This window comes from Bidens hawaiensis, unplaced genomic scaffold (genome assembly GCF_021521415.1).
Source record: "Bidens hawaiensis isolate Kalapana, Puna unplaced genomic scaffold, B.hawaiensis_p1.1 tig00023694_1, whole genome shotgun sequence".
NCBI classification, from domain to species: domain Eukaryota; kingdom Viridiplantae; phylum Streptophyta; class Magnoliopsida; order Asterales; family Asteraceae; genus Bidens; species Bidens hawaiensis.
Genome location: NW_027493724.1, coordinates 260807 through 273074, shown reverse-complemented (window position 1 = coordinate 273074; position 12268 = coordinate 260807). Strand labels below are relative to the sequence as shown.

Genomic DNA, 12268 nt, shown 5'->3' with positions numbered 1-12268 from the left:
CCAAGACAATGGTTGTGAAATTTGCCCTACTTAGCCATGCAACGTATAAATGTTGCACAATAAATAAATAAATTGTTGCGTTTATGAAATGTAAAAACTATGGTTGCTTGTTTTAACTTTGAGAGTGTATTACTTGATGATGTGCATGGGTTTCTGTTACTATTGTCTCTTCTTTATTGTATGATTAGTTTATTTCTTGAATGACATGCATATTTATTTATTTTTTTCTAAATACAACTTCCATTGCTTTTATTACTCGCTTCTAAGATGCAGTAAAGTCGTAAAGACTAAAGAAGAAGAAAATCACTGTGATTTGTACGTTCCTGAATTTATAGAACTCGTTTGATTGGAATTATGAGAACTCGAAATAGCTTCATTTAACAATACTTTTCTTATATTTATTTTTTCATATCTATAATATATATAAACGAAGATACAAAAATCCTAGGTGTCGCGATGTGGTCACTCCCCCTCTTTTTGAAGTCACCAGATTTGCTTAATTTTTAAATAAAGGCTTCTCATGCATTTGACCCAAATTCATGGGCATGGATTTTACCAAACCCAGATATTCCTTAAACGGGTTATAACATCTCATTAAATAAAAAATTATTCTCACCAAATTATTGATGTAAAAATCCTATAAAATAGGATATACTAAAAATTAATATCTTACTTATTTTAAAAAAGATATATATTATTTAAATTAAAAAAAAACCCATTTTATAGTAAAAAAAATAAACGGGTTTTGGGTCTCATCAAAACCATATAGCTTTTAAAACGTGTTATAACATCTCATTTATTTGTGAAACAATTTATCATCAAACCATAAGTATATTATTAACTTTGATACAATAAAAAAAGTATAAATTCAAAAAATAAATAAATATTAAAACAAACAATAAATACGGGGGGGGGGGGGGGGGGGGGGGGAACTAGTGTAATATATAAGTTACATCTAAAACAAATATAAATCAAATATAAAAAATGGATGTAACGAACGTTTACATATATGTATGAACAGTGCAATTTGCAAATATATAATAAATGTTTTCGTATTCATTACACCTAGAGATGGCAATATGAATGGGTTGGCATGGATTTGATGATGAGTCTGAATGAGTTTAGGTTAAGATGGGTATTGGTCAAGATGTGTCTTAAAAAAAAGATTAGGATGGGTATATGTCAAGATGCATAAAGTGAAGGGCTGTTTGGTAACCTTTTAATTATTATTAAGAGACTACCTATTAATAATCATTAAGATGTTATCTCTTAATCATTAAGAGGTTATGAACCATTAATAACAATTAAGAAGCTACTAATTAAGATTCATCTTGACCCAAGTAAAGGTTATAATAAAAAAAAGTTTTAAAAACCCCTCAAAAAAAATTTCAAGAAAAAATGATAACTCAAAATATAATTAAAAAACGAAAAAAAGTAAAGCAACTAAAATGTTTCCCTCGCATTCTCATTCGTTTAAAATATCTGGTTTCGTCTCGGTTTAAGTTCAGTTTTTTCGGTTTGGTTTTGGTTCTTTTTTCATTTTGACCGGTTACGGTTTCGGTTTCGATGTTTTCGGTTTCGATTCGGGTTGTTTGAAATAAAATAGGATGGAACTTGTTTTAGTCCATTCCAACCCATAAACAAACTCATTCTAACCCATAACTAAAAATCACTAACATTTTTCCAACTCATCTTGACTTCTTTTGATTGGAAAGTTCTTTTGATGCATCATGACTCATTTTAATTTTAAAAGTTATCCGTATTAACTTATAACAACGTGTTTGTATTGCCACCACTAATTACACCTATGTAAATAATGAATCCACATTTTTTTCGTAGATGTAATTTAAATATGAAAAAATATAATAAAAACTTGTTATGACAAAGTCAAGACAAGGTCCGGTATATGTAGGTTTTAAAGATTTGTATCTTTCTGCTACACTACTTTTAGACATAAGTATATTTTGACAGGTTTCTTGAAATCTCAATCGAATAATTTAACGGATAACCAGAATGAGTATGTGATTTATGTCATGAAAAGAATGCCTGAAATTAACCAAAGGCTTTCTGTTTACAGGTTACAAGCTATCATAACGTTTGGCTAAAACAGTACTTTAATTTGTGAAACAATGTGCCATTTTGACGTATGTTAATCAATTAAGATGAATCATTTTCGTTAGCTGTAGCTTTGTTAGATTGGCTTTTAGTAGTTACTTAGAGCATCCACAACAGAGACCACTTCCCGATGTCCGGATGAGGTGGCACTGCGGAAGATAACATCACAAACCTCACCGTTATTGAGCCAAGTCTGCTTTGGGTAGTTTATTGCTGCAAACTTACAACAAACTGATGATGTGACAATCTCTCTCTCTTTCTCTCTCTCTCTCTCTCTCTCTCTCTCTCTCACAAACACACACACACACGTGTGATATTATTTATTGGGTTCGTGGAGGTTTGTTGTTGTAGAAGAAAGTTGGGTTTTGAGAAAAGTTTAGTATGTGATGTGGTGATGATGTGGCATTTTGTGTTAGTTTGTTGTTGTAAATGCTCTTATAGTTAGCAAACGAATCTATTTTTAATTTTTTTAAAGTTAAAAGATCACAAATTATTACAGAAAAAATCAAATTATATGGGTCTGAGGGTCCCTTGATTCTTCCACAACCCCAGAGACCAACTTTTACCTTAACAGGTATTTATTACTGAAACTTTCAAAAAAGACTAAATTGTTTAGTTATCAAGTTAAGAAAAACCTTTTCCTGTCCAGTGGACTAGGACGACTAAATCTTGTAATTTTGGAAGGGTGAAGTAGAAAAATAATGACCAGATGGTCTTTGATCTAGTGACATAAATGAGCTAGATGACACGACCAAAAAATTAAAAATAAAAAAGGGCCGTTAAAAGAAATAAAATGATAAAGTATAATAACAAGTCAAAGAAGCTCAAAAACTTCAATCAATATCGATTGAACTTACGAATCCACACAGGCCGGAGTAAATATCAACCATACCAACCGCCAACTACACGAAAAATAGATTAAAAAAGTCAAACCCTGTGAAAACATATAGTTACTCTTGGGTTGAGTGATTCATTTAAAACAAGAGTAGTAGAATTTAGTGAGCTCGACCGCAATCAAGAGTCACATGCATGAACTACAGGTGACAACACAAAAGTCCACTTGCACCAAAGTCTGCAATTTTAAAGTCCCAAGAATGTTTACTTTCTTTTTCCTTTAAATTCGTCATTAATCACTAATAGATGGTAGATTCATCCAATCATCTTCATTTTATATTCTAGAGAAAATTCATCATGTATGAGAAAATCATTTGGTCTAATCTAAACCCTCATAAATCTTTGGTTATACATGAGCTTGAAACAAAAGACCTCCCATTTTTAAAATAAGGCCTTTGAATGTCTTCCCATTTTTATTTCAAAATGGGAGAAAAGTAATTAAGTGGGTAAACGGTTTATAGGACAGAGAAATATTTTTTTGTGTCTCTTGGTGATTCGTCATTTGAAAAGTTATTCTGGTGTTGTCATATCTTATTTGGTGACATGGAACTTTTGTCTGAGATCCGCCATTTGAAATGGCGGAAGCTATAAAAATAATGTATGATCCGCCATGTGAACTGGCAGATCCCCGAAAAAAGATGTGCATCATATCTTAAATGTACCTATTGACGAGTGTATTGTTCAAGATGTGTCATTCCAAACCGCGAACCACTCATTATTTTTATAGGTTCTACCATTTCAAATGGCGGATCTCAGACAAAACTTTCATGTCACCAAACAAGATCAGACAACGCTATAACAACTTTTGATATTCGCCATTTCAAATGATAGATAACTTAAAACACAAAATAAAAAGAAATCTCTCTCCTACAAACCTATAACAATAATGAGTGGTTCGTCATTTGAAATGACATATCTTGAAAAGTACACTCGTCAGTAACTACATTTTAGATATGATGTACATCTTCGGGGTCCTGCTATTTTACATGGCGGAACACACATTATTTCTATAGCTTCCGCTATTTCAAATGAAAGATCTCAGACAAAATTTCCAAGTCACCAAGTAAGATCTGACAACTCCAGAACAAGTTTTATGATCCGCCATTTCAAATGACAGAACACTTATAAACACAAAAAAAAATCCCTCTCCTACAAACCATTTACTCACCTAGATTTTTCCTATTTTGAAAAAAAATCCATAATATTCATCGGCATTTTTATTTCTTTTTATTGAGGGGGTGTTTGAAATTCCTTATTTTTACCTCCTTATGACTTATGGAAAAGTCATAAGTCACAACTTTCCGACTATGAAATTTTTTCTCTCACATATTAAGCAAATCCAAACACCTTTTAAATTTTTTAATAAGTTATAAATTATAAGGAGGCAAAAATAAGGAATCTCAAACACCCCGAAGATTGAAAGAAAAGATACACATAATGCATTTACCTTTGAATTTGTTTACATTTTTTAAATATGGCGACACAAAAATATTTGCACATATAGCTATGTTTACAAATGCGCTACTACATGTGGTTGGCGAATTCGAGGCAGGACGGTGTCCAGCTACCGGAGTGACGCGTCTACGAGTACGTGTTAGTATATTATGACTCAACAGTTCGTGCCCATCATCGGCTGCCAGCTCGTGGCCACCATTAGTTATCGTCATTGGTGGATTTACAGGGACCGGTAGTTCGGCGGTCGGCGATGGCGACTGTGAAAATGAAAGAGATTGGGGATGATAGAGTAATGCAGACTTAAATGTCTTTTACTTTTTGCCTTTTGAAGTTGTACTTACCAAACTCTACTTAATTAAAAGGCTAGTATATTATTTTATTATACACCTCTATAAACCTACCATTCACCACACTAAATTACCGTCTATGAGTCTATCAAGGTTGAGAGCTAAGGGGGAGGGGTGGTTATCACTCATCACACACCCTATCCAATCAAATGGTGTCACATCACCAACTTCAAATCCATCACATGTGATGGTTTTTTACTAAGGGTGGTAGTGTGGTGTGATGAGATTTTTTTTAATAAATATTAAAATATAAAAATAAAACAATATGTAGTCTCCTCACACAAAACACTATCTCTTCTCTTCCTTCACTCTCTTCATATATACAGCCGCCATCATCACCAACCCACCACCACTTGCCACCATCGAACTCCGGTAACCACTACCGCCACACCACTGAACCACAACCACACCATCGGATAACCAACACTCCACCTTACCGGTTACAGTGAAGTCTGGAACCATTTTAAAACTCTAGAACCCATTACAATCCCTAGAATTTCAAACTAAAAATTCGATCTTCTTGATTAGCGTATGCAAATGAAAGCATAGGGCTTTTCTTCGGAGTGTAAAGATGAATCGATCGGCATAAACCTTGCTTCAAACGGTGCTCTAATCGTGATGAAGACCTCGTCAGTTCGCCGGAAAATTCTCACCGGAAAAACGAGTTCCATTGCTTTGAGTTTTTGAGCGACGGCTCTCCCAACGTCTCTCCCAACTGTCCTTTTTTCTTGGAAACCACCATTCATCAAGCGTGATGGCCATCACGCAAATCACCTCTTTTCCGCGTGACAAGGGGCGACGGCGGTGTGGAGATGGTCACCACGCGTGATGGGTGATCCATCACGTGGTGCCCCGTCCCCCTTAATAATTTTACTTTTTGTCAAGTTACTATTGTTTTTTTATATATTTAATTATGTTTGGGTATGAACATTCTCTTTTTATATTTTACTATACAATTTTGTAAAATTGTTATTACTTGATTAGAATACAATTTTAGTTTGTCAAAGAAATATTATGTTATTATGTAAAAAAGTCATTTTAAAAAGATAATTTGTGATCCTCCGATTATTATCAACTACTGCCAGTAAGTTCACGAAGCATATATAAACAAAAAGTATATTGTAACCCTCCAATTAGAAGTTTTTTTACCCTTTCATATACCACGAAAGTTCATTCCACTTTGTGCCTAAAAAATGATTGGTCGACCCTATTACATTTGACCCGACCCATTTTACCCGATCTATTTTGTGCCCCCCCCCCCCCCCCGTAGCGAAAATCCTGAATCCGTCGCTGGTTCAGGTTATATATATATATATATATATATATATATATATATCAACCAATATAATCCTAAGAAACCATGAGCTATATTCCTAGAGCGTTCACAATTTTGCTAGGGTGTAAAGATAACTATGGTGTAAAATAGAATGGGTTATGGATTTATTCCTTATAGAATGTTAAAATTTAGTCATTAATTTTTTTTTCAAAAAAGCTATATTCCTAGAGGACCACGCAAGTCAGGCTGCTTATTCAAGACAACCAGAAATCCCAAGAAAACACGATTTGTTACTAGGAAGTAGCAACAGGAGTCTAGCTATTTTAAAGTGTAATCTAATAGAACTAGTTTTTATATTATAGAGAAAATTCCAATTTGACTCCCTAAAATATATCGTCGGGAGACGGAATAGCCACAGAAAACGAAATTGCGCATTTTGGACGTCTGTGATATTTGGGCGGGTCAGTCTGTGCCCTTCCCGTCAGTTGACTGGTGTTGACTAACCAAAAAAAAGTTAAAATGACCATTTTACCCCTATATCTTCATCTTCATCATCTAACCCATAATCTTCTTCATCTTCATCATCTTGTTCTTCTCAAGAACCCTATTTTTTAAATTTGAGGCTTTTTCAAATCTTGTCCAAAATCTACAATTCTAATTTGGTATAATAATAATTATAGTAATCTGAGAACCAAACTTCATCCATGGTTGCCCGAATTCTTAAGTTTGGTATAATAATAATAATAATAATCGTCTTATGTCACGCACCACTCACCGAAACCCAATGTCCTCCACCACCACCACCATGGTCGTTCTGGACAACGGCAGCGGCCAAGTAAAAGTCGGGTTCGACGGCGAACGCGACCCCCGCCCGAAACATACAATTTCACCCTCACCGTTCTCTAATAACCGTTTCTCACGTAAGCTCTCGGTATCCGATTGATCCGGACAATCCGAAACAACTGAATTACGACTCAAACTATCAGTATGTTGACCAGGTTGTGATCGATTATTGCAATACATAGCATACCCTTCCACAGTTCCACTTACTCTGTTATAAAAGCACCAAAAGACACATGACTGGAAAAACGAGATGGCCGAAATCCATGGTAGCGGCGTGGTGCCGGAGGTTAGGGTTTTGATCGGAATGATTTATGAGTGCGGTGGTTGAATTATTGAAGCGATTGGTGGTGGGATTTGAGAGACTTGAAGGTTTGAGTGATGAAATCTAGGGTTTGAGAATTTGAGAGATTTGATTACTTGTTATGAAACTGATGATGAAGATGATGATATTAAGAGGGATTACTTGGTGGTGGGTTTAAGGATTTGAGGTTGATGATGATGAAGATGAGATGCTGATGAAGATGAGATGATGTTGTTGTTCTAATATGAAGATGATATGATGTTGTTGATGTTATGAAGATGAGATGAAGCTGTTGATGTTACTTGCTGTTGTTCTACTATTATTATTATTTATTATTATTACTATTATTATTATTATTTATTAGAAGAAGTTACTAAAATACCCTTAATATGTTGGTATTATTACTATAATACCAACAGTCAACTAACTATTCCGTCTCCCGGCGATATATTTCATGGAGTCAACTTGGAATTTTCTCTATATTATATTTCATATTTTTGTTGTGACATCCACATACGGTTGTTGTGTATTTTTATAAAACTAATGTTAGATTGCAAACAAGGTTCTAAGATAGAAGAGACTAAAAGTAGTGCATCAAAGTTGATTGAGTCGTCATTTTTCAATAGTTTGCATAAAAATTTTTTTAATAGTAACTGCAAAATTTCCTGCGTAAGATTATGCAAAATTGAACTTTTTAGCAACGACATCCCGAGTGTGCATTACATGTTGATAGTTATGTTGTGTTGTGGTTAAACTAGCAAATGCTAGTTAAAGTGGGGCTTTAACTACCTTGTCCTTTAATTAGAGCATTGTGGGTTAACTAGGCTTAACGAGATATATAATAAATTAAAAATAAATAAAAAGATGTGATTTGTTGTTAGTGGGTTGGACCTAGTGTTTATTTGATATGAAGTCGTTAAGGGGATGGCGCTCCCCATCAATGGCGCTTCATTTGATCTGGACGAGGTGGTGTGGATGGTGCCATCATGCCCTTGTGGCATGGATTGCGTTTCCCCAACTGATAGTCTTAATCATACGAAACTGAGATTAATACAATTTGTTCCATGTAGTTTGTGGTCAGGACAACATTGAGCCCTTCAAAGTTAAAATGAACCAATTGAGTCCATGCAATTTTCTAACATAACTGAATGAGTCCATTTGTCTTCTTTCCGTTATTAACGGTGTTACAGTCTTTTTACCCTTATATCATACATGCTTTCACTTTGCATCCATCCCTAACTGCTCAGAGCTCACCACTCGCGTTACATCCCTCAACTTCTCCCTCACAATTCACCACCGCCTCTGCCCCGCCTTCCACTTCCTCGCCTCCCCCATTGGTCAACGTCCCCTTGCACATTCCCCTCCTTTCCGCCGATTTTCACCTCCCTTATCACCCGCCCACCGTCATTGCTTCCACCGTCGCCTCCCCACCCTCGTTGTCAATCGTCGCCTCCCACGATCACTGATCAAGTAGGTGGTGATAGGGATCACAATGGGTCATGTTCGGGCCGGATATAAAGTGAGGTCGAACGAACTGGCGTTCAATATCAAAAAGAGATTAGATATAATCTTGGAAGAAATTAAAGCGAATTTTTTTTCTTGGTTAAAAGGTAGAGCAAGATTTTAGGAGGTTGTGGTGTAATTTTTTATTTTAACATGTAACTTGGTTATTCATTTCTAACATCTAGCTAGCTAGTTGTGTTGGTTTTAATACAACTTACTTTGTCGTCTAAGAAAAAGTTCTAACCTTAGAAAAATCCTACAGTTAATTACCAAAACTAAAGTAGCTTTAAAAAAAAAAGTGTTAGTTTATGATAAATTTGACAACATAAAACTGCTATAAGATGTCCACTATAAATTGCTATAACATTTCATAATGTATTCCCAAGAGTGGCAACATACACTAAAAAGTAAACGAAGTTTAGACTCTTGTGAATGGACTCTATTATAGAAGAGGTTGTACAAAAGGAAAGGGAAAGAAAAAGCTAAGGCCGAAGCTCTTCAGGCGATACTATAGCGTAGAGCATTACTCATGCATGATCAGGGTGATGTGTTTATTCCATAGGTTTTCTTTAAGGAGGGATTGATTATTCAAGATAGTTTAAGCCAATTTATAAAATTAAACCCGCTTTGTTTATTGTTATGATCACAATTATCAAAATTATATGAGTTAGCGCGTTTGTATAAAATTAAACCCGAATCTTTTTGTATTACCGAAACGGCCTGTGGCAGCCAATGCCATAATGCAAGAAACAGATCATTACGTCTTAACTCTTAACTAGTTAACTACGTTTTCAAATTGCAGTGGAAACATGTATTACTCTCCAACTAACTTTAATATATACTACACGGTAAATGCTTTAATCACTATATATTCTCTCCTCTATTACAACCCCTGCAGGTTTTGTGCAAAACCCCATTCTACTCTCACTTTATCATTGTCTATCTCATACAAGAACAACGTGACAGACAAAATAATTATCATGGGTGGTGAAGAGATAATAACCTTAAAATTATATTGCTTCTTGTACCTGTTGGTTGTCGGCATGTTGTCGTGTGGTGGTCGATTAGTCATGGCGCAAGACAGTGGGGCAATGGTTCCTGCGTTGTTCATATTTGGTGACTCGCTAATTGACAATGGGAACAACAATGACTTGACTTCTTTCGCTAAGGCTAATTATTTTCCTTACGGAATTGACTTCAATGGCGGTCCTACCGGTCGATTCTCCAATGGTTACACCATTGTTGATGAAATAGGTCCCTTTTATGTCTCTACTTCTGTGTTTATGTTTGTTTTACATCAAATGATCACCTAGTTTCAAAGACATGCAATGCAACATAATTTAAATAGCTTTTTTGACGAGTCATGCACTCATGTTATAGTTACACGACCCCTATTTGATTTTACACAATCAAGTGGTCGTCCACAAAACACTCAGACATCCATTTTGAACAAAAAAACACTAAATTTTGAAAATCACTAGTCAGAATGGCCGTTTGAACAATATCCCGACGGCCATTCTGACCATAGATCGACGGACTAACTCTGAAAACTTATTTGTCCAAATGGCCACCCAACCTGTATCTGGACCGCCGTTTGAAAAGGGTTGAATAAGATTCAGATGATGTGTGATTGTTTCTTTAGAATGAAAAAAAAAAGATATTCTGATATATAATGCATACATACATATGATTACAGCGATATTGCTAGGACTACCACTTATACCACCCTATTCCCAAGCATCAAATTCTAAAGATCAAATGGTTCATGGTGTCAATTTCGCTTCGGCAGCTTCTGGGATCCTCGATATTACCGGTCGGAATTTTGTAAGTTCTTTTTTTATCTCACTTAGTTTTTGGACTTTAGGCAATTTCAATAGTTGTTCATATTAATATATTATTAGTGATTGGGTCTATCCCAGGGATAGAGGTAAGGTTTGTGTACAACCCACCCTCCCTAGATCCTGTCAATAGCTTCTCTATAGGTCTATAGGTGGGACTGGGATTTACCGGGTATGGTTGTTGTTTATATTATTAGTGATTGATATTTTTCCGCTGAATACATACAGGTTGGTCGCCTCCCATTCAACCAACAGATCAAGAACTTCGAAAACTCTTTGGACCAAATAACCGACAATTTGAGTGTAGGCGATGCCACGAAGATGCTTTCTCGAAGTATTTTCTTTGTGGGAATGGGTAGCAATGACTACCTAAACAACTACCTCATGCCAAACTACCCTACCCGCAACCAGTACAACGGCCCACAGTTTGCAGACCTTTTGTCTAAGGAGTACACCACTCAACTCACTGTAAGCTGACTATATATATTCCCACTAGTTTCAAATCTTACAAGCTTTTATAACTGATTTCGTAGCGCGTGACCTTTTTATTTAGAAACTTTATAATCTTGGAGCCCGGAAATTTGTTTTGGCTGGGATCGGACGGATGGGTTGTATCCCAAATATTATAGCGCAAGGCATGACTGGGAGATGTTCTGAGGAAGTGAACCAGCTAGTCCTACCTTTCAATCAGAACATGAAGACCATGATTGACAATTTAAGCACCAATCTCCCGGGTTCTAAATTTCTCTTCATGAATATTGATAACATGTTCGAAGATTTACTTTCCAACGCTAGATCCTACGGTAGTACTTAATTACGCCTCTAGTATTTAGCAGCTTCCATCGGATATAAATTATAATCTAATAAAATTGTAAATGTTTTCGGGTTGGTGATTCAGGATTTCGTGTTGTGGATAGGGGATGTTGCGGGATTGGAAGAAACAGAGGGGAAGTAACATGTTTGCCTTTCCAAACTCCATGTCCAAACCGGAACGAGTACGTGTTTTGGGATGCATTCCACCCAACAGAAGCAGTGAATGTTTTGATGGGAAAGAAGGCTTTCGGTGGCACTCCTGAATTTATTTATCCGATCAACATTCAACAACTAGCAAGCATTTGATGATGTTCTTGAGTATGTACCAAAGCTACTAACACGATGAGATATATGTAGGCTTATGTTGCTGCTCTATGCATTCTAGAATACAAAAAGAAACATATAATCTTTAAACCATAAACAGATGACTCTTCACTCCTGATGTACCCATTTTATTATAATAAGACACCCTTTTGCTATGGCCTAGCTACTTTTTTTATTTTCATCTAAATTTGACTAGATCAATGTTTGCATAACTGGACCGGTTAACAAATTCGCCCTACATGTTTATTGGTTGGACCTATTGAACTGGATTAATTGTGCACTGGATTACGTTATAAATAATATAAAAAATAAAATTGTGATTGTGTACTTATAAAGAACAAATACGAAATTAATTTATGTTTTGATGTCTTGTGATGGTATCATGTGATGGATAATGAAGGAAAAGATCTTAATTTATCAAAGGAGAAAATTGCACAAATGGTCGTTGTCATTTGGCCTCTATTCGGGATCAAAGCACATATATTCCATGACCGAGTCAATAAAATCTCATTATTTGATCGTATCAAAGGTTTTCTCGAAATCAACTTAGAAAAAAATA

The 12268-nt window shown here is 35.5% G+C and overlaps 1 protein-coding gene across 1 annotated transcript; it reads left to right on the top strand.

Moving 5' to 3' along the window:
- The first annotated feature begins 9381 nt into the window (after window positions 1–9381).
- Window positions 9382–12268, top strand: LOC143567894 (GDSL esterase/lipase At1g71691-like). Its single transcript, XM_077054175.1, has 5 exons — window positions 9382–9988; window positions 10431–10558; window positions 10801–11040; window positions 11126–11375; window positions 11471–12268. Exons 1-5 carry the CDS (start codon window positions 9544–9546, stop codon window positions 11689–11691), a joined length of 1284 nt encoding a protein of 427 aa, XP_076910290.1. The 5' UTR covers window positions 9382–9543; the 3' UTR covers window positions 11692–12268.